The 25,156-nt window shown below is 35.3% G+C and overlaps 9 protein-coding genes across 9 annotated transcripts in view; 4 read left to right on the top strand and 5 right to left on the bottom strand.

The window, feature by feature from the left end:
• The window catches only part of LOC100635267 (coiled-coil domain-containing protein 65-like), a 4,029-nt gene extending 1,119 nt beyond the window's left edge, over positions 1-2,910 (bottom strand). Inside the window, exons 1-12 of the mRNA XM_003385183.3 lie at positions 2,661-2,910; positions 2,295-2,415; positions 2,199-2,248; positions 2,062-2,146; positions 1,656-1,794; positions 1,508-1,582; positions 1,168-1,290; positions 924-1,072; positions 563-632; positions 450-509; positions 301-393; positions 201-251 (exon numbers count right to left, since the gene is read on the bottom strand). Of these exons, the coding sequence (XP_003385231.1) occupies positions 201-251; positions 301-393; positions 450-509; positions 563-632; positions 924-1,072; positions 1,168-1,290; positions 1,508-1,582; positions 1,656-1,794; positions 2,062-2,146; positions 2,199-2,248; positions 2,295-2,415; positions 2,661-2,874 (1,230 nt within the window). The 5' untranslated portion in view covers positions 2,875-2,910. The remainder of the gene's footprint in view (positions 1-200; positions 252-300; positions 394-449; positions 510-562; positions 633-923; positions 1,073-1,167; positions 1,291-1,507; positions 1,583-1,655; positions 1,795-2,061; positions 2,147-2,198; positions 2,249-2,294; positions 2,416-2,660) is intronic.
• A 51-nt stretch (positions 2,911-2,961) lies between these two features.
• LOC100635143 (putative L-aspartate dehydrogenase) lies at positions 2,962-4,359 on the top strand. Its single transcript, XM_003385182.3, has 8 exons — positions 2,962-3,095; positions 3,173-3,311; positions 3,367-3,451; positions 3,496-3,639; positions 3,688-3,793; positions 3,847-3,967; positions 4,011-4,159; positions 4,216-4,359. The coding sequence occupies exons 1-8, from the start codon at positions 3,053-3,055 to the stop codon at positions 4,251-4,253; spliced, it is 825 nt and encodes a 274-aa protein (XP_003385230.1). The 5' UTR covers positions 2,962-3,052; the 3' UTR covers positions 4,254-4,359.
• A 56-nt stretch (positions 4,360-4,415) lies between these two features.
• Positions 4,416-6,029, top strand: LOC100635018 (putative L-aspartate dehydrogenase). Its single transcript, XM_019994527.1, has 8 exons — positions 4,416-4,708; positions 4,758-4,896; positions 5,021-5,105; positions 5,156-5,299; positions 5,363-5,468; positions 5,562-5,682; positions 5,728-5,876; positions 5,922-6,029. The coding sequence occupies exons 1-8, from the start codon at positions 4,525-4,527 to the stop codon at positions 5,957-5,959; spliced, it is 966 nt and encodes a 321-aa protein (XP_019850086.1). The 5' UTR covers positions 4,416-4,524; the 3' UTR covers positions 5,960-6,029.
• On the bottom strand, positions 6,014-10,735 carry LOC100641882 (uncharacterized). The gene is made up of 9 exons (XM_003385150.3): positions 10,579-10,735; positions 10,434-10,526; positions 10,264-10,358; positions 10,051-10,196; positions 7,832-8,044; positions 7,508-7,635; positions 7,031-7,261; positions 6,521-6,758; positions 6,014-6,337 (listed from the first exon to the last, which is right to left on the bottom strand). The coding sequence occupies exons 1-9, from the start codon at positions 10,679-10,681 to the stop codon at positions 6,190-6,192; spliced, it is 1,395 nt and encodes a 464-aa protein (XP_003385198.1). The 5' UTR covers positions 10,682-10,735; the 3' UTR covers positions 6,014-6,189.
• Positions 10,736-10,875: 140 nt separating this feature from the next.
• LOC109580925 (TBCC domain-containing protein 1-like) lies at positions 10,876-16,167 on the top strand. The gene is made up of 16 exons (XM_019994519.1): positions 10,876-11,111; positions 11,162-11,223; positions 11,300-11,362; positions 11,450-11,547; positions 12,131-12,239; positions 12,355-12,388; positions 12,540-12,615; positions 13,603-13,736; positions 13,964-14,136; positions 14,263-14,311; positions 14,359-14,438; positions 14,659-14,781; positions 15,023-15,281; positions 15,385-15,440; positions 15,696-15,789; positions 15,872-16,167. The coding sequence occupies exons 1-16, from the start codon at positions 10,911-10,913 to the stop codon at positions 15,959-15,961; spliced, it is 1,701 nt and encodes a 566-aa protein (XP_019850078.1). The 5' UTR covers positions 10,876-10,910; the 3' UTR covers positions 15,962-16,167.
• A 150-nt stretch (positions 16,168-16,317) lies between these two features.
• Positions 16,318-17,575, bottom strand: LOC100641755 (neuralized-like protein 4). The gene is made up of 3 exons (XM_003385149.3): positions 17,324-17,575; positions 16,868-17,192; positions 16,318-16,586 (listed from the first exon to the last, which is right to left on the bottom strand). The coding sequence occupies exons 1-3, from the start codon at positions 17,510-17,512 to the stop codon at positions 16,537-16,539; spliced, it is 564 nt and encodes a 187-aa protein (XP_003385197.1). The 5' UTR covers positions 17,513-17,575; the 3' UTR covers positions 16,318-16,536.
• Positions 17,576-17,667: 92 nt separating this feature from the next.
• On the bottom strand, positions 17,668-19,153 carry LOC100641627 (ran-specific GTPase-activating protein-like). Its single transcript, XM_003385148.3, has 5 exons — positions 19,069-19,153; positions 18,915-19,024; positions 18,525-18,682; positions 18,182-18,310; positions 17,668-18,018 (listed from the first exon to the last, which is right to left on the bottom strand). Exons 1-5 carry the CDS (start codon positions 19,087-19,089, stop codon positions 17,744-17,746), a joined length of 693 nt encoding a protein of 230 aa, XP_003385196.1. The 5' UTR covers positions 19,090-19,153; the 3' UTR covers positions 17,668-17,743.
• Positions 19,154-19,201: 48 nt separating this feature from the next.
• LOC100634891 (inactive peptidyl-prolyl cis-trans isomerase FKBP6-like) overlaps positions 19,202-25,156 on the top strand; it is a 27,520-nt gene continuing 21,565 nt past the window's right edge. The window contains exons 1-9 of the mRNA XM_011404529.2: positions 19,202-19,293; positions 19,389-19,592; positions 19,824-19,944; positions 20,277-20,382; positions 20,507-20,622; positions 20,984-21,114; positions 21,205-21,264; positions 21,349-21,546; positions 21,642-21,751. Coding sequence (XP_011402831.2) covers positions 19,246-19,293; positions 19,389-19,592; positions 19,824-19,944; positions 20,277-20,382; positions 20,507-20,622; positions 20,984-21,114; positions 21,205-21,264; positions 21,349-21,546; positions 21,642-21,751 — 1,094 coding nt within the window. The 5' untranslated portion in view covers positions 19,202-19,245. The remainder of the gene's footprint in view (positions 19,294-19,388; positions 19,593-19,823; positions 19,945-20,276; positions 20,383-20,506; positions 20,623-20,983; positions 21,115-21,204; positions 21,265-21,348; positions 21,547-21,641; positions 21,752-25,156) is intronic.
• LOC109580927 (uncharacterized) overlaps positions 22,274-25,156 on the bottom strand; it is a 5,976-nt gene continuing 3,093 nt past the window's right edge. Inside the window, exon 2 of the mRNA XM_019994522.1 lies at positions 22,274-22,897. Coding sequence (XP_019850081.1) covers positions 22,384-22,897 — 514 coding nt within the window. The 3' untranslated portion in view covers positions 22,274-22,383. The remainder of the gene's footprint in view (positions 22,898-25,156) is intronic.

Genomic DNA, 25,156 nt, shown 5'->3' with positions numbered 1-25,156 from the left:
TAGCTATAACTACTCAATGAAAATACTGAAAATATCCTGAATCTGACTCTTCAATTCTACGCCGTCGTCGCCGTGATGAAGCAGGGGGTATATCACAGTAGGACACTCTCTTCTAATTATTATCTACTCTTGTTATCATGGATGTACAGTAGAATGATTCTTATAGTTCAATCAAATACTATTATGATTCTTTTCATTACTTTATTGTAGCGTTTCCAGAAATTCTCCAAAGCAGCATACTCATGGATTACCTTTGTAAAGGAATCTAATTTAACCATTATGACGTTATGAGGAGATTACCCCTGTTAGTCCATCCTTATCACGCCTATCCTGCAATGCTGCAATGTGCATCTCTTCTTCTGGAGTCAGTGATGTCGAATAAAATGGTAAAACCTTCATAATGATCAATGCCAATAAATGAAGGATAGATAATGGCAATTGGACTGTACCTTTTCTTCTTCTGTTTCAAGTTTTCTATTCATTTCTGTTAGCTTTAGAATCTTTTCTCCCTATAAAGCATCTTTGTAGTGATACGGTTATTTTTCTAGTATTATATAATCACCATAGCTTGCTGTTTCTCAAGTTCCTTGATTGCTTCATTGCTTTGTATTGTGAGTTTAGTCAGATTACTCCTACCAATAAAAGAGAAAGATAGAAAAAAGAGTAAAATTACAGTAAATACTGTATAGTGGAAAACTTTGGAGAGAATTAAATTTGGTGAATTTCGTACTTGATAGCCATTCATCAAAATAAAAATCTGCCATTTTGAGCCATTATACGCATGCTCCATGGCACGTGGTCACAAATTTGCCAAATTAAAATTCGCCAATCACCAAAATTTAGCAATTCACCAAATTTTAATCCCTCCAAAATTTCCCGCTATACGGTATCAAACAATACAAGTCTGCACTATGTATTCACACCTTTCATTTTCTCTGGATTTTATCATTTCTGCCTTTAGTTCACGAAAATGAGCAAGTACTGTCTCCCTGTCATTCCTAATTGCTCTTAATCTTATTTCTGTCTCTTTTGAATTTGAGCTCAATTTCGTTTTAACATCACCGATGGAGTCCTATAAATACAATGATAATAAATTATACCATTATTTCATGTGCATATTTGATACAATATTAAATAAAATATAGCTATGCATGTACATGCAAGTACCTGAAGTTTCTTCAGTCGTTTCATTTGTTTGGCTATTTCTCTTGCGTTGCTTTCATCTTTCTTCTTAAGTGCCTCAAATCTTAGTTTCTTCTCTTCTGTGTTTTCTTTGTATTGCTTTGTCTCCTAATGAAAATAGAACATTATCATAATACCAGTACATTGTATCTTGCCTTCTGTAAAAAATGTCTGCATACAGTAGATGCACAAGCAAATTATAATTAAGGCAAACTTTTCTGCTTCTGTGTACATGGAGTACATACAGTACAGTACATGCACATATATAAAGCTAAAAGTACCTCCAAATTTCAGTTATGAGTTGTGCATTACTAGAAAAGCTTACTTTCTGAAACATGTCCCACAATTCGTCAAGAGTAGCTTTCCTCTGCGCACTAAGAGCATGTGTCTCCTCAAGATTCTATATACCAACACAATTTAGATAGCATCAACAAAGAATCAATATGAGAATGTACATGTACATGCATACATACCTTGTTTTTCAACTCATCCACTAAGCTTTGGAACTCCTGCTGAGCCTCAGATTCCCTCTCGTTAAATCTTAATTCCATCGCATACAGTATATCGTGAAGGTCCTTCACTTCTTGATCATGATGGGAAACAGTTGCAAACCTGCCATTCTCTTAGTTAATTTAATGCCATACAAAATGATTTAATGGTAAGTGTAATATATATTTTGGCAAATTTGACTGTGGAAAATTAATTGGCAAATTTAATATTGGTGGTGATTCTGTGCCAGATTGAAACAAAATGACAATATTGGAAATTTCTTCATAAAATTTTCAATTTACATGTAGTTCAGTGCTTTCTACAAGTGTATCACTGTGCATTAGAAAATTCTCAAGGCATACATTGTAGCTCCCAGTAATGGCTGCTCACCTCTCTTTATCAAACTCTGCCTTTAAAACATCCAAATCTTTCTGGAAGCCATTCTCCAAGTCGCTAATTCTTTTCTTTTGGAAACCTGCAATGATCATAGCATAAGCATACCTGTACATAAACTATGGCTCCTTTACTTAGCAGCTCTTCCATGTTCTGTAAATGACTCCTCAAAGCAACTTCATATCTTTAATAACAAATAAGTAATCTTTTCCCTTTCTTATATTTCTTACTGTTCGTTTGCTTCTTCTAAGTCTTTAGCTAATGATTTGATGACTGCATCTTTACGATCTACAATCCTTTCAAACGTTTCTCTCATCACTTGGCAATCTTTTTTTAGTTCCTCCAATTTCGCTGCACATTACAAGAATGAATTAATGATAATATTACGTAATAAAGACAACAAAATTAGTCTAATTATCCAAATATTAAACAACAACAGTGCAACAATAAGCAAAAAATAGCATGCAAAATAAACAAACAAATAACATCAAAATAAACAAACAACATCAAAATAAACAAACAAACAACATCAAAATAAACAAACAACATCAAAATAAACAAACAAACAACATGATAGAGTACTGCAGTCTGCATACCTTTCCTCATTATGTTCCTCCATTGCTCTTGTAGTTTCAGTATGTTTAGTTTAGTGGACTGTTCCTCTTTGCTCAGTTTATCCTTAAGGAATCGGTTCAACATTTCTTCTTTCTTCCTCTTAGACTCTTCCTCTTCCAATCTCTGCTGCTCTAGGTATGCTGCCCTCTCCTCCTCGGACATTTTAGCTAGTTTCTTTGCTGTCATTTTCGCCATCTTGAATGTAAATGGGTTGCTATGGTAACTGAACTAAAGGCGTGGTCACTTAAAATTTGACTCCGCCCAATTTTAAATTAATAACTGCATTGCATTTTAATAACCAGCCACTCCTCCTTTGAAAATCAGCCTCTTCAAGTTCTCTGTCAGTCAGGCTAAAAATCATTAGAAAAAATACATGGAGAAGAGAAGAGTGGGAATAGTAGGATTTGGTAGTTTAGGTGAGTTCAAACTCCTAAAAATAAATTTAGAATTTAATCTCCACTCATTGTTTTATCATTGACTTTATTAAATGTAGGTCAGTATCTTTATCATGCTCTACAAGACTCTAAGGATGAATATGAGATTGCATTTGTTTGGAATAGATCAGCTGAGAAAATGAGAGGCATTGTTCCACCTGAACTAATCCTTAATGATCTCAAATCTTGCCATTCAAGGTAGAAACTACACTCATTGCATTGCATCTCTAACTATACAACTGCAATAATCTAGATCTCCACATATTATCATTGAAGTGGCTCATCCATCAATATCTGCTGAATATGGTCCATTGTTCTTGCAATCTGCTGATTTCCTTGTAAGGATTATTGTTTAGTCTTCATGCTAAAAGCTTTTCTATAGATTGGTTCACCTACTGCATTGGCTGATGATGAAGTAATGAAGAGGATAAAGGGAGCATGCACTGGACATGCACTGTATGTACCAGTTGGAGCTCTATGGGGTGGACATGATATACAGAGAATGGCTGATAGGGGAACACTAAAAGTACATAGATTAATTGATAATTGCAATGAATTTCTTACTTATTGTAAGGGGCTTAAGATTACAATGAAGAAACATCCCTCCATGTTAAAACTTGCTGGATCTCTGCATGATAAACTGCAGCAAGTGAAAGATGCTCCAACTTTACTGTATGAAGGTAATATGTCTTGATGAGCATCAGACCCCTTGTTTGATATTAAATTTTATCAGGCCCAGTAAGGGATTTGTGTCCTCTTGCTCCATCGAATGTCAACACTATGGCAGCTGCATCCATTATGGCTCATAATCTTGGATTTGATCAAGTTATTGGATGTCTTGTTGCTGATCCCAGGTAATGTAATGATAGTCCATTTTAATTCATCATCTTTCTCTAGTCTCAATTGCCATGTGATAGAGGTGGAAGTGCGAGGTCCAGGTAGCCTCGATAATCATTTCAGTGTACAGACAGTCCGCTCTAATCCAGCAGCCCCTGGAGCTGTCACTGGCAAGCAAACTCATATCTCATTCCTCAGCAGTTTGCTTGGTACATTGCAATAGTCGCATGTTAGTTATTTTTTTATTGTTCTATTTCCTTTATAGCTGCACAAAGTCGTGGGCCAGGCATTCACCTTTGTTAAACTCTTATTAATAATAAGTGATCTTTTAGTTTTTGAAATTACATTCATTGTAATATTTTTCCTATGTAGCTGTATTTAGATTTAATTGTGACAATAATGGGCACACTATTGATTTAAGTGAATGACTGCATGTGCAATGAGCAGTTAGCAATAAGAATGCTACGTGTATCTTTTGAGCAAAATTTTGCACAGGCTTTGTTCTGGCATGGTATGGACCAACACAAAAACCAAATAAGGAATTGGGTAATGTGTTAGATATGCTCATTACTAGATGGTCACTGATTTGTTTGGCTGTGGCCAGACTAATCACCTACAAAACTATGGTAGTTTTGTAGTATCTGTGGTCATATATATGTGGCTGCAATACATTCCTGCAGTCAAATTACTTTGGAAGAGATTGTTTTTTGAAATAATGGAGAAAAGAAGAGTGGGAATAGTTGGATTTGGTAGTTTAGGTGAGTTGCTTCAATTGTAGCATTTATTATAAAAACAACCTTTATCCAGGCCAGTATCTTTATCATGCTTTACAAGACTCTAAGGATGAATATGAGATTGCATTTGTTTGGAATAGATCAGCTGAGAAAATGAGAGACATTGTTCCACCTGAACTAATCCTTAATGATCTCAAATCTTGCCACTCAAAGTAAAATAAGTCATGCAGAAATAAGAATAAGTATTATTTGTGAATTCAGTCCTGTTTATATAAAAGTTAATGCTTGGTTTACTGCATTTCATGTTGTTACCAAAGTCTCCATTCTGCTTTATAGATCTCCACATATTATCATTGAAGTGGCTCATCCATCAATAGCTGCTGAATACGGTGCCTTGTTCTTGCAATCTGCTGATTTCCTTGTAAGCTTTGTGTCAGTTCTATCACATTTACACATTCTTTCATTAATTAGATTGGCTCAGGTACTGCATTGGCTGATGATGAAGTAATGAAGAGGATAAAGGGAGCATGCACTGCACATGCACTGTATGTACCAGTTGGGGCTCTGTGGGGTGGACATGATATACAGAGAATGGCTGATAGGGGAACACTAAAAGTAATAATATTTTTTCTTTTCCCCCAATTTCATGTTGATATATAATAACCGTGCATGATATAGGGACTTAAGATTACAATGAAAAAGCCTCCTGCTGCATTGAAGGTTGTTGGCCCACTGAAAGATAAACTAGAGCTAGTGAAAGACACCCCACTTGTACTATATGAAGGTAACAGTGACATGAATGGTAGCTAATTTCAATTTGGCAATAGCACCTATGAGTACTATATGCTCAAAAATTAATTTCCTAATTTTCCTATAGGTCCAGTTAAAGATCTTTGTCCCCTTGCTCCATGCAATGTCAACACTATGGCAGGAGCATCCATAATAGCACATAATCTTGGATTTGATCAAGTTATTGGTTGTCTTGTTGCTGATCCAAGGTAATGTAACATTCATTAGGCTAGTTTTTGTTTCAGTCGCAATAGTTTGACCTATCATGTTGTTGAGGTAGAGGTGAAGGGTCCTGGTAGCGATGAGAATCATTTTAGTGTTCGAGTTACTCGTTGCACACCAGCAATTGTAGGAGAAGTCACAGGAAAGCAAACATTTTTTACTTTCCTCAGTAGTTTATTAGGTAAAAATATAAAAATAATATTGTAATTTTAATTTTTATTTGCAGCTGCAAGAGATAAAGGGCCTGGCATTCACCTTTGCTAAAAAAGCATCAAAACTTGACTAAATAAACTTACTTTAAAACTTGATTAAATAAACTTACTTTAAAACTTGATTAAATTAAATTAATTAAATAATAGAATAGCAATACCCAGTCTTAGCATGGTAGTAAAGAATAAAAATCAGGCGTACATTATGACAATTAAAATAATAATAATTTTCGAAAGTAGTCATTAAAATTAGAATTTATTAGCAGCAAAATAGGAGCGGTGGTCTTAAACTTGGATGATCCTTCCCTCCAAGTGTTTTATTTCTTCCTCAAGAACTCGTGTCACTTTGAGGACCTCTTGAGCCTCGGGGACGTCCATCTTCTCTAAAGCAGTTCGAGCAGCATCACGGACAACAGATATAAAGTCGTTACGCCTGGGGAAGAAAAAATGGAGGAAAAATTAATGAGTGAAAAGAGGGAGGGGTGGGGGAAGGTGTGTTTAGAAGAAATAATATGAAATCAATATGCTTGATGGGGGAATTAAAAATGTGAGAGTGAAAATATCAGAAACTAGAGAGAAGACGAGAAGAGAGGTGTTGTAGAATTGACTTAATTACCATCTGTCTGATATTTTTGGAATAGCCTTCACAGCCTTTAGTGATCCCAGTGAGAGACAGGCGCTCTGTCTAACAATCCTGTCTCCATCTTTAAGCTGGTCAATGAGGCGATCAATCACCATCTCATCTTGAATCCCAGTCCGACCCAAAGAAATGGCTGCCACCGCTCGAATGTTTGGATCGTCGTCGTCAAGGAGACGCAATAGAGCCTCAATGACAGCTGGGTTCTGAAACTTACCTAGAAGTAAAATAAAAAATGTAAGACAATTAATACTTGAGCCACATTTCATCAAAATTAAAAGGAGAGAATTCTTTATTTTTATAGTTTTATCTGATGCATATACAAGTTCTTATGTTGCGTAGAAAGTTTGAACTAATTCTGATCAAGTTTGAATTTTTTACAAATTTTTAACGTTGTTCAAAATTTGGGTGAAAATAGCTAGGAGAAAATTCTTCACTTTTATTACATTTTGAGATCACCAATAACCATTTGTTACTAGTTATTCTTACCAAGGTTTTCAACAGCTGTCAGACGCACAGTGGACTGCATGTTAAAGACTTCCTGCATGTTGAATTTCTCGACTGCAATCTGACGAACAGTTCGCCAAAAAGTGTGCTTTTCTTTGGAGTCGCCGCGAATCTGCATGAAATGGTCTTTAGTGATCTCCTCTGCTCCTCCAAATATGCTGGAATGAAGCACTTCATCTAGCAACCACTTGATACGATCTTCTGTGAATAGATCTAAAAGAGAGAAGAGAAAGGAGGAGGGAAAAAGAAGTGATAAAGTACAGCTGTTTAAATAGTAAAAATGAAAGCATATTGATTTTACCAAAAATAGCTTTATTATCATTATGTTGAGCAAACAGTACACAGATACATAAGAGGCTAAGAGCAGTGATTATTACATGTATTATGTATTATTATATGTACTATTATATGCCTTATTATATGTATTATTATATGTATTATTATATTATTTTTTATTACTTTTCAGTTGGGCATCATATTCATTGATGAATGCTTGCTGGAATCTAAACCATGAGATGGAATCACTTGTATCGAAGCTCCTCTCCCAAAAGGTGTCTGAGACCTCTATTGGTGCTAATTCAGAAAGACTAGACAGAGAGAGAGAAAGGGAAAGGGAAAGAGGGAGCAAAAGGGAGGGAGAGGGAGAGAGAAAAAGAGAAAGAGAGATCGAGGGAAAGAGAAAGAGAGAGGGAGCAAAGTAAAAAAGAAAGAGAAAGGAAAGAGGTTGTAAAGAGAAAGGGAAATGATTCCAAGCATCTAATATTTCTTGCAACAAAACCTTACGTTGTCTGTGTCCTAAACTTTGTGTTCATTCTCAGTCGACGCATTTGAGTAGGAGCAGCTGATTCCAAGGGCTGCTCCACTTGTACCTCAACAGTCTCAGTAATGGGAGCCTGATACTGTTGGACTTGAGTTATGAACTCCTTCATGAGATCATCACTTGGTGTGCCGGGAGAATCGAACATCATCCAATGGAGCTGCTCTAATGTTAGCTTACTGGGGGGGAGAGAGAGGGGGGGAGAGAGAGGGGGAGAGAGAGAGGGGGGAGAGGGGGAGAGAGAGAGGGGGGGAGAGAGAAATATAAAAAAGTATGGTAGTATAGGTTATACACCGAGGTCGAGGTTTCTATGGGATTTATTGACCGAGGGACGCAGTCCCGAGGTCAATAAATGCCATAGAAACCGAGACCGAGGTGTATAACCGTGTTCTACCATGCGTCCAATCAGATTAGATGCATTTCTTGTAGCTAGGATACACAAGAAGTATAAAAATCCTTACCATTAGCAACCAATTCATTTTAAGTCACACACTAAAATGGAAAAGCAACTAGGTAGACATGCTCGTCTGTTCTCAAAAGATGCGACTCACACAGCCGCCATTGATAGCTCTGGAAACGACTATCTCATCATATCATATCATTTTATGACTGCCCCGCCTACTTCATTAGTGCTATATACCATCTTGTTTCGCAACGGACAAGGATTTAAAGATGCACAACAGCACTGTGCGCCATGCACAACTAAAAAAGCAATATAATGGGTAGAAAATATTCTGAATGACTGGTGCAAGGAAAGAATGAAAGATTTTGAAAAGCTCCAACCAGGCCACTCTTCTTAATGGAGAAATACTGTTTAAAATGTTTGCTGCAGCAACTGGGGAATCGATGGTTACAAACAAACCACTCACTTTGCGGCGTGACTGCTGCTACTAGACTATTTCAAGCTGGTGTTGATGAACAATTAATCATGAAAAGAACAGGTCACAGAAGCACAGATGGTGTACGAATTTATAAGCACATTTCAGATCAACAAAATGCCGGAAGACGTTTCCTCAATAATATTATTATTACAAACAAAAACAGCAGTAGCTAGTGACGATATACCAATTCACCTCATCTTCCAAAAGCACAAAACGTATCTCTAGATGAAGACAGACACTTCAGCTTTAATAACTGCACAAACATACACATAACAATTCAAAAATAACATTACTATTATTGCTGTCATCATTTTTATTCCTAAAATTTCCCAAACTTTGGCAGAAGTATCTAAATAATTTCCCGGAGGTTTCTAAATAATTTCCCGGAGGTTTCTAAATATTTTCCCGGGGTATTATAAGTGATTTAGACACCTCATATAATGCAATCTGATTGGTCAATTCAAAACAAGCATGGTAGAATGTCTGTTAAAGTGTATGTTCAAGTTATAATTAAAGTAGGAAAAGTAATATGACAAACTAAAACTAAGAAGTATTCTTGATATAACAAAACTGACTAAAAGTATTGCCGACAAAAGATGAGTACATGTAGCCAAAATTAACTATTAAATTACATAACTTTATAATTGTACTTGAACCAACAATTATTAGATGTATTGCAGGAGGGGAATTTTACACAGTGACAGATATTATGAAGTTTAAAGTTTAATTGCATTGTAGCACTTTCTCCCAACTAAAATTGAACCACACAATGTAATTATCATAACAAGATGACTTAACAAAATTCTTTAGACTATTCCCCAATTACTCCTCAAACCTAATCTTAATGCAACTCCTAATGTACACTTTTATCTCTCCCTTTAACACTTTATCTCGGTCTTTCTATCTCTTCATCTCTATTTATAGTTAAGCAATCAAAGGGAACCCCTATACTTATTAAAAGCCATAATGTGTAGCAGTAACAGCAGGGTTAACTAATAAAAACACTTAGCAAGACAGCATAGCCATAACTATGTACGATAATTACTGATTATATCAAGAGTACATAGACAACATGTAATATTATACTATTAGCATCATTATATACTGTATCATGATTATCCCTGCTGATATTTCATAGGATTCATTCCACTATTATTTTTAATGTGTGAATTTCTTCATCTGTACTTTCCCCTTCTAATATTCATTATTATACTAGTTGAATTCATGATTTAGTAATAATGACCTTAACTTTACTGTTTCCCCCCCTCTCTCTCTCTCTTTCTCCTCTCCAAGCTTGCACTTACAGTCCAAAGTTCATGCTTTTGACAATGTCCTCTTTGCTATTTCTGGCAATCAGTAAGATTGGCTTGTTAGAAATATAAGCCAGGGAAACCTGATCGCTGCACTTGCTATTAGTAACAGATTCGACACTTAGTATGAAAATGAGGAGCTACAAGAGAGACAGACAGACAGACAGACAGAGTGTAACGATTTAATTTGTGTTAACAGTCTTGTACCTTTGCATCGACAAGCATTCGTGCAACAGTTTTTGTGTCTTCCTCAGCGAAAGAAGTGTTACTATAAATAGAATACTTCTCTGCTTTGACCTTGTCTGAACAGGACAAAAATAATAATAATGATGATGATAATAATAAAATTAATTAAATGATAATAAAATAATAATTACCTGTCAGTAGGTTAGAGAGCTCCTTATCTGAAGGTGCTCCACTTAAGACAACATCCACAGGCTGCAATTCAGGAGCTGGAGTTGGGGCAGGAGCTATGTAAGTAAAGAAAAAATTTTAATAAAAAATTAAAAGCTATTTTTCTACCTGGAGCGGGTGCCTTTTTCTCTGGAGCAGCTTGAGGCGCCAGCTTGGGCTTAGCTGCTTGCCCTCCATCTCCACCGCCTCTCTTGCTCTGACCGTTTCCCATTCTACAACTCTTTTCTTCGCTTTCAGGAGAAGTGCAAAAAAGCAGGGGCGAGCACTTCTTAAAATTAAAATTCCAACAAAAACCACGCCCCTGTGCAGTAACTGGGCGTGGTCCTGTGTTTTATTAGATGACCCACGTTTTATCACGTTTCTGCATCCGGTTTGATTTATTAGAAATAATAGTTAATTAACCAACAGTGATTTGAATAGATAGAGGGGTGAAGAAATAAATGGCAGAAAAACCCGAGGAAAAACCAGAGCCTCCAGAAGCCTCTAGTAGCCTCCCTTGCAGCTCAGAGAGCACCAGCGTCTCCCTCGTCCACGGAACTGAAGGACGACGAGAAAGGGTGGCGGTATGGGTCAATCCAGTACCTCTTGATGGAGGGATTCTCTGCTCTGGTGAAAAAGCATCCTCGAAATTTAGTTTCTCTGTAAGACTAGCTATTGCTTCAATTGCATTAACTTTTAAAAATATTTTTAGCATTTAAAGAAAATTGTAACATATGCAAGGAACAAAGGAAAGCATTCATATCCATGGCTTAGGTAAGAGCTTGGATAGTATTTAAAATACAGTAGCAACAACATAATTTCGAAAAAAATTATGTTGATTTTTTTCTAGTTTTTCAATTTGGCATCACATTGCTAAGAACAAGCTCCACCTTTCTGATGAAACTGCGTGGCTGTAAGTTTTATAGACATATTTGTATCAATTTAAATTATTATGATTAATTAATATTGGGAGTGGTCAATCATTAATTTATTGTGTTAGGTATTTTGAGACCTTTGATACGGTTTCTGATGTTGATATCAGCGAGAGATTAAAATTAGTTAATCTCCTGAGCAAATGTCCATCAGACGAAGATGTTGGTAAGAGATTGAACAGCATTTCTTTATCCCTTTCTCCCCCCCTCTCTCTCTCTCAACTCTCCTACTTTTAAAATAAGAGACATAATTTTGTTTGCTAAAATATAAAATGTTTGTCATTTTGCTTGATAGTTGTGTGTTGCAATGTAAGAGGATTAGGTGATAAGTCATACCATAGATATACTACACAAATGAAGGTATAGTGTAGCCTCTAAAATAAGAAGCAATTAAGAACACCTTCATAATGAAGACATTGATGTCCCAATTAGTAGAAGCCTATACAAAAGTACCTCTGAAATGAGGACACCTCTGTATTAAGGACAGGTAGTGTGGGCCCAATGGTGTCCTTAATAAAGAGGCTACACTGTACATGTATTAAGGACAGGTAGTGTGGGCCCAACGGTGTCCTTAATAAAAAAGACTACACTGTACATGTATTAAGGACAGGTAGTGTGGGTCCAATGGTGTCCTTAATAAAGAGGCTACACTGTACATGTATTAAGGACAGGTAGTATGGGCCCAATGGTCTCCTTAATAAAAAGACTACACTGTATGATTCTTGTCGGTCCTTACTCTTTCTTTTCAGATAGGCTCCATAGACAAGTTTGTGTTGATACTCTAAAGTTTATCGTCTTTCTTTATCTTCAAAATGCACCACGGCTTTCCCTCTGTGCCCCACTTGTCACTGGCGAGGAGTATCCTTATTCCATGCATTCATTTTTGTTGTTGTTTATCGTTTGTTGTTTATTGTTTGTTGTTTATTGTTTGTTGTTTGTTGTTTGTTATTGTTGTCTTAACTTTTTTATAAAGATGGCCTTCCCCAGAAACAGACAAAAAACTAAAGGTCAGATTGCCATAATTATTGATTATTATTATTATTATTATTATTATTATTATTATTATTATTAATTATTATTAATTATTACTATTATTATTAATATTATTATTATTACTATTATTATTATTGCTATAATTATTATTATTTTATTTTATAGTCCTCATCTGATCATGCGCATTTGGCTTTTGTTCGTGGACATTTACACGAGATACTTCAGTTGTTATCAAATGCAGGTACAATAGAAATGTATATACCTGAAGTCAAAAAAGTATAGCCCATGGTTTTTTCTAAAAATGGCTCCGAAATCACCCCAAATTTTTATTAGATTTTCTGATACATATTGATGTCCTTATGCTGTGTAGAAAGTTTGAGCTGATTCCAACTTCAATTTTTCAAGTTACAGCCATTTTAAGAAAACGTCAAATTTCTGAAAAATACCCAAGGCTATAGCCCATGGTTTTTTTCAAAAAATGGCTCCGAAATCACCCCAAATTTTTATTACATTTTCTGATACATATTGATGTCCTTATGCTGTGTAGAAAGTTTGAGCTGATTCCGACTTCAATTTTTCAAGTTACAGCCATTTTAAGAAAATGTCAAATTTCTGAAAAATACCCAAGGCTATAGCCCATGGTTTTTTCTGAAAAATGGCTCCAAAATCACCCCAAATTTTTATTAGATTTTCTGATACATATTGATGTCCTTATGCTGTGTAGCAAGTTTGAGCTGATTCCGACTTCAATTTTTCAAATTATGGCCGTTTAAAGAAAATGCCAAAATTTTGAAAAAATCACTGTACTATAGCCCATGGTTTTTTTCAAAAAATGGCTCCGAAATCACCCCTAATTTTTATTAGATTTTCTGATACATATTGATGTCCTTATGCTGTGTAGCAAGTTTGAGCTGATTCCGACTTCAATTTTTCAAGTTATGGCCATTTTAAGAAAACGTCAAAATTCTGAAAAATACCCAAGGCTATAGCCCATGGTTTTTTTAAAATGGCTCCGAAATTACCCCAAATTTTTATTACATTTTCTGATACATATTGATGTCCTTATGCTGTGTAGAAAGTTTGAGCTGATTCCGACTTCAATTTTTCAAGTTACAGCCATTTTAAGAAAACGTCAAAATTCTGAAAAATACCCAAGGCTATAGCCCATGGTTTTCTCCAACTTAAAATATCCAGACTGAAATGAAAGTTGATATGCTTATCCTGTTAGATGGTATGATTGGAATGGAAGGTGTAAGAGCACTAGAATTTCTACTTCTGTCATCAACTGATAAACAATCACACACTCCTCTCACTTCACTCTCACTCCAGCCTAATGAGATAACCAGTAATGGATTATTAGAAGTAAGCAGGGAGATGGAGATTAAAGAGAGAGGGAGGAGAATGTGATATGAGGGAGAGAAGTTAAATTGGGACTCAGAAAATTTGCCATTGGCCCACAAGCACAATGTCAATTTCCTTTAAAAAAATTCACAAAATAATAATGTTGCTATTTTTTTAAATTGGAGCAAAACTTGAACGAATTGAGTATTATCAAAAAATTGCTTCATTATTTGTGAATTTAATTTTAGGATGGGAGCTCTTTCTCTCTTCCACTATTTGAGACATGGCTGCGGTCTCATTTAGTGATTAATCCCTTTGGGAGTCAGGCAATGAAGGGAGGGGCCAGGGACAAGAAGTGTCCTTGTTTTCGGAGTGAGAGTTACGGACGAGTTGTATCCAATATACAACTGGCACCCAAAGGGTAATAGGAAAATAAATTATAATAATATTTAATGCTATTATTATTATTATTACTATTGCTATTAATATTTATAATTGTTATTAATTTTAATTATTATTAATATTATAATTATTATTTATTATTCAGATCTCACTCAGTTTTGTTGCATGGGATCACGAAGCAGACACTAGCAAAGGTTAATAACTATTAATAAACACTAGTTATTAATAGTTAATTAAGTAGGATCAGAGTGGGCTGGAAGGTGCTTCGGTTTACATAAGAAACTGCAAGTCCTCTTATATCTATCTCCTTGGACCAATAAAGTTAGTTCACTTTATCATTTTGCACTAATTTTTGCACCAATTTTTGTACATTATTTTTTGTATAATTTAAAACTTATTTTTTACATGATTACATGATTTACGCATAGTCTTGTTTTCAAAATTTTTATTTTGCACCAATTTGTACATAAATATTATAATTTTTTGCATTACTTAATTTTTTTGTAATTTCTTTTCTTGCATGGTACCTGGTATACTGTAGGTCCATTGTGATTGAGAAGTGTTCAAGATGTGTCCTAGTATTAGGTACAGTGGAGAGGAGCATTATCATCAATAACTGCAACGCTCTCTGTCTTGTAACTGCTTGCAGGAGATTACATATGAGGTAAGCAGGAGTGAATCACTATTATCATGATTACTATTATTATTATCATTATTGCTCTACCTATTGAAAAATATCTGATACCTTTTCAAGTGCACACGGTCAAAATTCTAATTGCCAAATATTTTAAATGCCATGTCTTTTCAAAAATAAATTTGTCGAATTTTTACACTCTCAATTTTCTAGCTATGCAGTTTATGAATTTCCCTTCTCCTCCTCTTTCATCCTATGTCCTTTCTTGTAGCTCTACCTCTCATTCAGCCATTCACCTCTTAACGATGACGCCTCCACTACTCTTCCCCAGTAATCGTGATATCATCTTTGCTCCATATAACACTTACTATCCACAACTTGAGACTCATTTGGCCTCCGCTGGTCTCTCGCCGGACATTAACATGTGGGACAAGCCACACCTACTTTCGCCGGGCTCTGATTGGTCGCTGATGGATCCGAGGAACTTTTATTCCATGGAAGTTCCTTTTGTAATGGAAGGAGACACAAAGGTTAGTGAATGTGGTCATCTTAAGTTCTTAAAGTAATCTTTATCAGTGTATTAGTATTGTTAATGGTACTGGTATCATGATCATCTTTATGTTCTGCTTGTAGAGAAATCCGTGCAAGCTCCCAACGGTTTATAAAGAAGCATTGATTCAAAGACAAAGGTGGGGAGGATAAAAGGGGAGAGTGGAAATATCTAGAATTGCCCCAGACTTATTGTCTTTCACCAAATACTTCTATTACATGTTCTTATGCATATTGATGCCCTAGCCTTGTACCATGTAGAAAGTGCTCATCAATTCCGTTAAAGCATCTTAGAATTTTGATATTAATGCCCTTATGTCATGTACCGGTGTAGAAAATTTTAACCAGTTCTGAAAGTTATTTTTTGAGACTAAGAAATTCGTTTTTTTGAGTAGACGAATCGCTGAGTGGCAACAAACAGTCAAAGACGCTCGTCTCTCACAAGAAAAGCAACAACAACTTCAAAAAATCATACAAGATCGATTCAGAGTTAGTTAGTTAGTATAGCTGCTTTTATTAGTTAAATGATTATGTCCTACTCTCCCCTCCCCCTCTCTCTCTCTCTCTGAAGGAATGGCTAGAAGCTACAGGACATCAAAGAGAGATTTATGATTTAGGACATGATCCAACGGCTGGTTCTAACACTTCTACGATGAAATGAACACGGAAAGAATAAAATAACAATGAAACTTGTTAGATATGATATAATACGTGTATATCCACACATCACCCACACAAACATGGCCTAACCTGTCATAAATTAAAATTGCATCTATTTTGCTTGAATATCTATCACTTATGTATTATGTTATAATAATAGATATAATTTCACTGTCTCAGACTTGGTGGGAAATTTTTAAAAATATATTTTAAATGCAATAATTATACTACTTACAATACTCTTACTACATACGCTAGGTAATTTCATATGATGACTTTGATGTGGAAATACTGTTGTATCACTAATGCTTTTTGACATGCAGAGATGCTAAACAAATTTGTGTTAGCCTATATTTGCATAAAAATAGGAAGGTCTGAATTATTCATATAGAGACACTTTATATCGATAAATAATAACAAACTCAATAATAATATACTTGTTATTAAAGTTCCCATTTTTAAAACAAAAAATAAGAAAGTGAGAAAAGGAGTCAAGAAGAGAAAAGAGAGAGAGAGGAAGAAAGAGAGAGAGAGTAAGGAAGTATTAAAATCTATCATCGATGATTATTCTATTCATTATCCTGTCACTTCGTCTTCTTCATCTTCAGAACAACTCATAAGTTCATCTAAAACAGAAAAAAATATGAACATAAATGCACCGTACAGCTGGTAATTTTGAAGGGGGTAAGAAGTACTAATTTTTTTTGTGATTGGTGGGACTTTGATTTGGTGAATTTGTGGCCGTAAGCCATTGAACATGTGCATAATAATGGTTCAAAAATGGTGGGTTTATTTTCGTGAATGGCTATAATTATCCTCATCCAAAATGACCAACTATACGGTAATTCCTTATCTCTATACATAACTACACAGCCTTCCATCTTCTCCCTCTCTCTCACTGTCTTACCAAATACAAATTCTGATTTGATTTTTCTTGCCAACCCATAAATATCTGCAAAACCCCATATCGGTTTATCTAAAGGTAGTCCGGTCCATCCTACGCCTTTATCATCGTCGTCAATAAAATAATGCAACTCTCCTTCCTTGTTAATGCTACAAGCGACAGACTGGCCTACACGAAGAGATTCCAAGTTAAAGTCTACTCTTCTCTCTTGCCCTGAGCTGTGGACAGTGCTGGCAGAGAGGATCCAATAATTTGAGCTACGATATAAGTCTAGAGCACCCGAAGGGACTTCGATGTCATCCGGACATTCTGTCGTAAGTCCGAACCGCTAAATATAAAAATTAGTCTTTTTATAATTACATACGGCAACATTTTAGTACACAATAATAATAAAATAAGAAATTGGTCACAAGTAAATGAACAAAAATAATTTTAACAAGTATATATCACGTGACTTACAATAGACCCAGCCCATCCACCTCCTTTGTCCAGCAATCTGACTTTATACATTGCTCCTATGCTTATTGGTCGCTCTGTGAAGACAACAGCTTTGTTGTAGCTCTCCACTCTGTGTGCTACCGTTCCGTTTTCGAGTAGGCGGACGTTTGAGCCGTGTTTCTGGTGAAATCCTCCGACTCTACTGGTCATACTCTGTCATAGTCCTTCTACAGGAGCACGACATTACAATATTACCCTCCTTCCCCCTTCCGGATAATTAGAACATACTAGGATATCCCGTTATTTTAACCGTATATTCATCGTATACTTTAATCACGTGCGCCCACGTGTCTCTAACAATCGCATTATTTATAGTTTGAAGACAAGTAACAATAGGTAGTACATCATTAATGTGGAGGAGAGGTAAGGAAAGTACGATAATTAAGAAGTGTTTCCGCCATCATTAGTGGCAACAGGCTCAACAGCTTCTGTCTTCTTCTTGTCATCATCTTCAACCTGTGATTCATCCTTGGGCTCATCTGTACTCTTATTGTCGCCAGCCTGTGTTCCATTACCATCGTCTTTTGTACCTACGTCCAGTTTTTCAAGATCGCTGGTAAGATTAGTCGTTGGGTCATCGTTGGTCATTGTTGTATTAGCAGATGATGGAATGTTCTCCTGGGCAGTCTCAAAAACATCTTTAAACTGTCTTGCAACTAAAAGAGAAAAAACAAATAAAAACTATTGAAATCCAGAAGAATATTACACATTAAGGATCATGTACAGATACATAAATAGAACTACTTCATCAGAAAGAGCTTCTTAGCCCAGTAATTTAAAATGTTGAGGACCATGTGTTAATGGAGTCATTAAATTTACTTTCGGCATTTTTGAATCGAATTGCCAGCTGTTCTTTCTTTGGCTCTTCGTCGGCGAAATCAGCCAACACAGTGTAGACCCAAGCTTTGTCACTGCCTGCACATGGGATCAGGGACATCTCCTTCGTCACTAAAAGAAGAGGAATTAAAAATAATTGAATATAAATTGAAAATTTTTCAGAGCCTGTAACTAAAAAAGTTGTCAAAATCGGCTTTAAAAGTTTCTACGTAGCAAAAGAATATGTTTCCAAAAATGTAAAATGGAGCAGTTTCGACAAATATTTAAATGCATTGGAAATGTAAATTCATTTATAACACAATGTCATTTTTATATTATTTCTTACAAAGATGATTGGCACAGATTTTGTGAGTTTTATCTCTTCTCATGATTAGACGAACGTTCTGAGTTGCTTTGTTTTTCATTAGCTTAATATCACCAATCCCTCTCTCTTTCCACTCTGGGGGTTCATTAGCCGACTCAAATCTGAATAACTTTGCACGTCTAAAATAAGAAAAAAAAATTAATCAGACTTTTATGCAAAAATAACATTAATATGATGCTACAATTAATTTAACCCTTTCGTATAAAATGGGCTATTCGCAATGGCAAAACTTTTAATAAAATTAGGAGTAACCACCTATTAACATAACGACCACAAATAATCAAATTATTTAAAATCAAACAAAACATGTAACACAGCGACGTGGTGATTTAGTATGCACGTATCTCTCACAATTTAAGAATCTCTTCTTCGTTGTCTTCCAGTGTGTTTAGCTTCATCAATGGAAGATTGACTAGAGGCTTGAAATCAATCTCAGGACTCTCGACAACTTCTTCATTCTCCTATCAAAAGAAGTATAAATTAATTTTTAAAAGGCTGTTCTTACTTTATCAGCATCGGTAGACATTTTAAAAGAGATTGGATTTTGGGGTGGACCACAGACTGTCACACACAGGCAGCACGTGTCTAAGAGTATACGGAGCTATACGGGAAGGTATACTAGAAACTACTGTGTTATACAAAGATAGGCGGGATTTGAAAGAGGTTCGTAGAAAAACCAATAATGAATTCTGTAGATCCTTTTGAAGACTTTCACGACATGTATGATGCTGTAAGTATTTTAAAAATAAATATAAAATAATGTTGTTAATTAATTAAATCAATAATTAATAAAGCACTATTCCCCGCCCCTTTCCCCGCCCCTAGCTCCCACCAGCAAGACCCACTGGTAGTGTAAACGGTGTTAATTTGGCCGATTTGGAAAAGACAGGAATTGAGTTGGAGGTTGAGCCTAATGCGTATTCGGGCGGAGAAGAGGAAGAGAACGAGAAGGAGAGACTCAAGAATTACAAATCTGATGAAATATGGCAGCACGTTAACCCGGAGTGTATGCAGGCTCCCGACTCATCAGTGAGTATTGGTTATTGATAATTAATTTTAGACAAGTAATAATTTTCTGATTTTATTATTGAATTTTTAGTATCTTGGGACCTAATTAGTTCCTATTCCTTGGGGAAAATTATATAATGATTATATTTACTCTTGTTTCTAGACATAGTGTATTCTCTCTTTAACTATGGGGGAAATGACAATAATTCTCCCCCTCTCCTTTCTCTCACTTATCTCATTTTTTACCCATAGACTCCCTTTGATCATCTTGAGTCAATCATGGATGATATTACCAGTGGACAGGGTATGGTGTTTAAGAAGATTATTCGTCCTGGAATAGGACTGAGCATACCTGAGGGAGCAACTGTGAAAGGTAAAAGAGAGAGAGAGAGAGAGAGAGAGAGAAATAACAATAAGAAGAGGGAGAGAATTAGAGAGAGAGATTAGATGTTGAATAAAACTATAATATGTACTTATACGTGCATGTAAGCCACTTCGATTGAATTCATATTTTCTTTTCATTAAAAATTAGCAATACAAAAAATCATTAAATTGCATGTATATATATATACAGTAAGTGAAATGATGAATCACTGATGATGATGACATGCAAATGCATAGCAAAACTCAAATGAATCTACATATACATACATGTAATTGAAATGTCCTGAAAATTATAATCTCTCTTCCTCTCTCAACCTCTAGTTCATTATAATGGATACTTGGAATATTCTGATGAACCGTACGACTCGACACGATTGCGTAACAAACCACTTACCATTCGTCTGGGTACCCATCAAGTTATTGAAGGGTGGGTGTGGTTTAATAAATATTGATTAATTAATTAGTAATTTGTATTATTATTAATTTTATGTAAATGAATGAGCAATTTTAGTATTATATTTAATTAAGATATTATCTGTTTCTATCACTAGATTGGAAGTGGGTGTGGCTAGCATGAGAAAGGAGGAGGTGTCTCAATTTCTTGTGAAGTCTCCCTATGCCTTTGGGGACATGGGTTGTCCCCCACGAATACCGCCTGCAGCTTCAAGTTAGGGAAAATTTAAATTGATTGTGATCAAATTGGATTTTTACAAATTTTTAAAGTTGCTCCAAAATTGGACAAAAGTCCCTGTACTATAGTACATGGTTTCAGGCCAAATTTTGCCAAAATTGAAAAGGAGAGAATTCTCCATTTTTATAACTTTTCTGATGCATATACATGTACTTATGTTATGTAAAAAGTTTGAATTGATTCTGATCAAAATTGGATTTTTTACAAATTTTTAAAGTTGCTCCAAAATTGGGTAAAAGCCCTTGTACTATAGTACATGGTCCATGGGCTGTGGCAATAATTTAATGTTCTGGACTTTATGTTTGTACATTTAAATTTTTTTCCCTTTTTTCTTCAGTTCTTTTTGAAGTTGAAGTCCTCTCCTTTGTTGATCACAGTGCTGCTGACAGTTATGACGAATTACCTGATGAGGATAAGGCCAAAGTTAGCCTTAAGGAAATTGTAAATGTCGCCAATGCAGAGAGAGAGGTAAGAACTGAAGTTTTTTTGTAATAGAAACATTTTGTGGTGACTTTGATTATTTAAGCATTAATAATGTAATTTAAATCATGTTTTTAGGCTGGTAATGATTTTTTTGGACAGAAAATGTATGGAAGAGCAACCAATCACTATATTAAAGTAATAATGAATTGCTTCTCATTATAATTGAAACTTGTACACCATTTACTATGCATATGTGGATACAATTCTCTCTTCCTTTAGGCAATACGGCTTTTAGAATCTTCAAGACTCCAAGACGAAGAGGAGGAGGAGTTGTGGAAAGACTCACTAATGAAGTTATACATTAACTTGTCGCTGACTAACTTGAAGCAGCGAAAACCGAAATGTGTCATCACAAATTGCAGAAGAGTTCTGGAGCTGAAAGATAATAATGTGAAAGCTACTTTCACTCTTGCTAAAGTACAAAGTCTTCAATCTCATCCTCATTTTTTGAAACCCTCTTCTTTGTCTCTATTCTGTATCTTCTCATATATATATGTGTGTGATCAAAATAGGCTTTCTCGATGCTTGGAGAATGGAGTGAGTCGAGGAAGTATTTGGTCAAAGCAATCAAGCTCTCTCCTAATAATGCTGAGATACGCAAGGAAATGGCAAAACTTGACAGGTAAACAGTCACGTGTACGTTTCAGTAAAGCTCATACCCTAGAAGTAATAAATATTTTACTTGTGTGAATTTTTGTGGATGGAAGAATTCACTTTTTAAAATATTTATAATTGTTAATTATACTTTGGTAGTAGTGCTGAAACTGCTGGTTCTAATCTTCTTGGGTTTATTTTTGCAATTTCGTAAATTTAATAAATGTAACTAGCTAGCACTGGCTATACGTCAGGCCACAAAAATGAAGTTGTAATCATCTCAGTAAAAAGCACCACACATAATGATGCTATCATTATTATTAACTACGTCACTACGTGGAGTAGCGAATGTCTCAGATTAATTTGTGTTTATAGTGTGACAGTTTACTTTGTCTGTGTTCCATTGTTATTCATTTATTGCGTTGCTTGTGCAGCGAATGTTTATTGTAAGCAATGGAATTTGTTTGTTTGTGTTTCTTATGTTTTTGTAATTTTTGGTACCTAGCCACCTTCACTACGACAGCAGTGATATTGCAACTATAAAGTATTACTTCTAAAACATAATATTATTGTTCTAATTATAAAACTGCTATGCTACTACTATCAAATGAGTTTTGTTACCATACACAGTAATAAGCTACACACAATAATAATGTTCCTTTACTTGACATAAATTTCATACAATTGAACTGGAGTATCTTCATTATCCCAGTTACTATTACCACACACCCTCAGTTCAATGTAATCAGTAATGGTAGCATTACCATAATCTCTGAAGAACCATGGAAGACCAGTACCAGTACAACAAGGAGCTTCAACTGAAGGACAGTTATTCCCATCCCACAATGGATCACCAGTGTATACGGTACCATAGGAAGGAGCACTGTTTGTACCTGACTCACAATAGTAGTGCTCTCCTACAAATGATGGAACTGTATCAGTTGTTCCAGTATTGCAAGGACAGGCATGGTCTGAACTGCTGTCAGACCTTAACCCAGCCATATAGGACCAGACATGTTGACGAAGTGATCCACGTGTGATACTGACTCCATCGAGGTAAGTACCATTAATATTGATGCCATTGTGAACAGCATCAGGTGTTCCTTTTTGATATCCAACCACTTTACCACATATTTGACTATAACTGATACCATTTGTTTGGAATACATTAGACCTACAACCAGCAGAATCACCCTCTCTCCTACAAACTCTAATGCCTCCAGTCAACCATTCCTGAAGTCCAGAAGGACAATTCTGAGAACTATCATTCATATCAAGATAAGCTATTCTTGTCCATCCTCCATCTTGTCCACACAGCTCTCCCATATTGCAGTATATATTGCGACTGTTAACATAATAGTAACCAGAAGGACTGTTGGGATGAGCTGCTTTAATATCTTTACAAGAAACCATGGCAGTTTGAATAGAGGATCCATTCTGTATCTCTAGTAATTCATTGACTATTAGTAGTACATCATTAACAGCAGCAGCAGTTGGTATACTGATATCTTTAATAAGACTAGTGTTCAGTAATTGAAGTAGTTCATCTGTAGACCTGTTGGTATTATTAGCATGTACCATAATCTGTTGAATTATGCTATTCATTGTATCCTGTATCAGTGAGAGGTTACTGTTAACATTGTGATCATTAATCTGTTCCATGATATATTCCACATTACTTTGGAGAAGTAACAAGCTATCTTTAGTAACACAGTTTTCCTTTATATCCTCCACATTTTTCTGTATCAGTGACAGGTTACTGTTAATAGCAGTATTACCACTATTAGTGAGGCCAGCACTATTACTGCTTGTATCACATGTACATGTACTCATGAAGGTATCTTTTGATATTAAGTTAAGTACAAGTATAGCTACCAATAGAAATATTATGATCACCAGTAGAATTATTATTGCAGCAAATGACTTCTTTCCTACAGTATACTGCACTGGTTGTTGAGGAAGTTTGGTATACTTAACATTAGCTTTTGGTAGCTGATAATCTAATGAATATATCATACATTAGTTTTAATAATAAATTACTTGTATGGTATATACCTGAGTAGTCCTGAAGATCTGAGTACATTGCTTCTTCAGTACTAGTATGAGTCTTTACTACTGGTTGATAGGCTGTGTTTTGTGTTAGCTTCATTTCTTCATTGAAATCCTTAGCTTCACTTTGAAAGCTTGTTGACATTGTATTGTTTTCCATCTCTTCACTAGCTATGCTTATAGCTATCTAAAGCTCTTTATATAATTTTGTTTTTGTATTTATAGTTGGCAATGAATAACAGCACATTTTTTCATTATAAACGGCAAGTCAAAGAATGTAGTTTATATCTGGCTTTTGCTAGTTTCAAATCTTAGTTATGATCAATTTACACAATAATAATTATTATGTATATGTGTGTTTCTACTAATGACAATCTCTTTCATCTGCTTTAGCAAAATCCCAAACCCTCAACACACAATCTTCTCTACAAAAAGCATTACCTTCTGATTGGTTAACTCTGAATCTTCTTTAGAATCTGATGCTTTGGTAGATGGTAGAAAAGAATGATAGAAGTACAGCATTTGGCATAGTAAAATTTTAAAAATAAATCAGCTTTGTATATGCAGTATGTTTGTTTGCTTTCGGCATAAGCATGTGGTATATTGTTTATGATATCTTTTGCTTTCACTTAGTTTGCACTTTTCAATAATATATAATTATTATTATTCGTCTGTACAGTACTAATGACAATTAATGTTCTACTAACAAAGACAATACACTACTTATAATTATTAATTGTTCCTTTACTTGACGTAAATCTCATACAATTGAACTGGAGTATCATCATTGTTATGTCCCTCATGACCACACACCCTCAGTTCAATGTAATCAGTAATGGTAGCATTACCATAATCTCTGAAGAACCATGGAAGACCAGTACCAGTACAACAAGGAGCTTCTTTTGAAGGACATTTATTTCCATCCCACAATGGATCAGCAGTATTAATGAAGTTATTACTTGGATTATTACTATTTCTACCTGACTCACAATAATAGTGCTCTCCTACAAATGATGGAACTGTACTAGTTGCTCCAGTATTACAAGGACAGGTAGAACCTGTATTGACATCAGACCTTAACCCAGCTATATAAGACCAGACATGTTTACGAGGTGACCCACATGTGATACTGACTCCATCAATATAAGCACTATTGATATTGTTGATATTGCCAGGGTTGACTCCATCAGTGGATCCTTTTTGATATCCAACCACTTTACCACATATTTGACTATAACTGATACCATTTGTTTGAAATACATTAGACTTACAACCAGCAGAATTATCCTCTCTCCTACAAAGTCTAATGCCTCCAGTGAACCATTCCTGAAGTCCAGAAGGACACTTCATAGTCATGTCAAGATAAGCTATTCTTGTCCATCCT

The sequence above is a fragment of the Amphimedon queenslandica genome, unplaced genomic scaffold (assembly GCF_000090795.2).
Source record: "Amphimedon queenslandica unplaced genomic scaffold, v1.1 AMPQUscaffold_13471, whole genome shotgun sequence".
Lineage (NCBI taxonomy): Eukaryota > Metazoa > Porifera > Demospongiae > Haplosclerida > Niphatidae > Amphimedon > Amphimedon queenslandica.
The sequence above is the reverse complement of the archived record's forward strand: the minus strand, read 5'-3'. Positions and strand labels throughout refer to the sequence as shown.

Excerpts from the sequence above, each read along its gene's own strand:
- LOC100641627 (XM_003385148.3), bottom strand. The coding sequence starts at position 19,089 with ATGTCTACCGATGCTGATAAA. Across the intron at positions 18,683-18,914 it reads GAAGAAGAGATTCTTAAATT|ACGTGCAAAGTTATTCAGAT; the intron begins GTGAGAGATACG and ends TTCTTATTTTAG. Across the intron at positions 18,019-18,181 it reads TCGATTCAAAAATGCCGAAA|TTGCAAGACAGTTTAAAGAT; the intron begins GTAAATTTAATG and ends TTTCTCTTTTAG.
- LOC100635143 (XM_003385182.3), top strand. The coding sequence starts at position 3,053 with ATGGAGAAGAGAAGAGTGGGAATAGTAGGATTTGGTAGTTTAG. Across the intron at positions 3,096-3,172 it reads AGTAGGATTTGGTAGTTTAG|GTCAGTATCTTTATCATGCT; the intron begins GTGAGTTCAAAC and ends TATTAAATGTAG. Across the intron at positions 3,640-3,687 it reads CTGATAGGGGAACACTAAAA|GGGCTTAAGATTACAATGAA; the intron begins GTACATAGATTA and ends ACTTATTGTAAG.
- LOC100641882 (XM_003385150.3), bottom strand. The coding sequence starts at position 10,681 with ATGGGAAACGGTCAGAGCAAGAGAGGCGGTGGAGATGGAGGGCAAGCA. Across the intron at positions 10,527-10,578 it reads GAAAAAGGCACCCGCTCCAG|CTCCTGCCCCAACTCCAGCT; the intron begins GTAGAAAAATAG and ends TTACTTACATAG. Across the intron at positions 10,359-10,433 it reads GCTCTCTAACCTACTGACAG|ACAAGGTCAAAGCAGAGAAG; the intron begins GTAATTATTATT and ends TGTCCTGTTCAG.
- LOC100641755 (XM_003385149.3), bottom strand. The coding sequence starts at position 17,512 with ATGACCAGTAGAGTCGGAGGATTTCACCAGAAACACGGCTCAAACGTC. Across the intron at positions 17,193-17,323 it reads GTGGATGGGCTGGGTCTATT|CGGTTCGGACTTACGACAGA; the intron begins GTAAGTCACGTG and ends TTTTATATTTAG. Across the intron at positions 16,587-16,867 it reads CAAATCAGAATTTGTATTTG|ATGAACTTATGAGTTGTTCT; the intron begins GTAAGACAGTGA and ends TTTCTGTTTTAG.
- LOC109580925 (XM_019994519.1), top strand. The coding sequence starts at position 10,911 with ATGGCAGAAAAACCCGAGGAAAAACCAGAGCCTCCAGAAGCCTCTAGT. Across the intron at positions 11,224-11,299 it reads CATTCATATCCATGGCTTAG|TTTTTCAATTTGGCATCACA; the intron begins GTAAGAGCTTGG and ends ATTTTTTTCTAG. Across the intron at positions 11,548-12,130 it reads TCCATCAGACGAAGATGTTG|ATAGGCTCCATAGACAAGTT; the intron begins GTAAGAGATTGA and ends CTTTCTTTTCAG.
- LOC100635018 (XM_019994527.1), top strand. The coding sequence starts at position 4,525 with ATGGTCACTGATTTGTTTGGCTGTGGCCAGACTAATCACCTACAAAAC. Across the intron at positions 5,300-5,362 it reads CTGATAGGGGAACACTAAAA|GGACTTAAGATTACAATGAA; the intron begins GTAATAATATTT and ends TGCATGATATAG. Across the intron at positions 5,683-5,727 it reads TGTCTTGTTGCTGATCCAAG|TTTGACCTATCATGTTGTTG; the intron begins GTAATGTAACAT and ends CAGTCGCAATAG.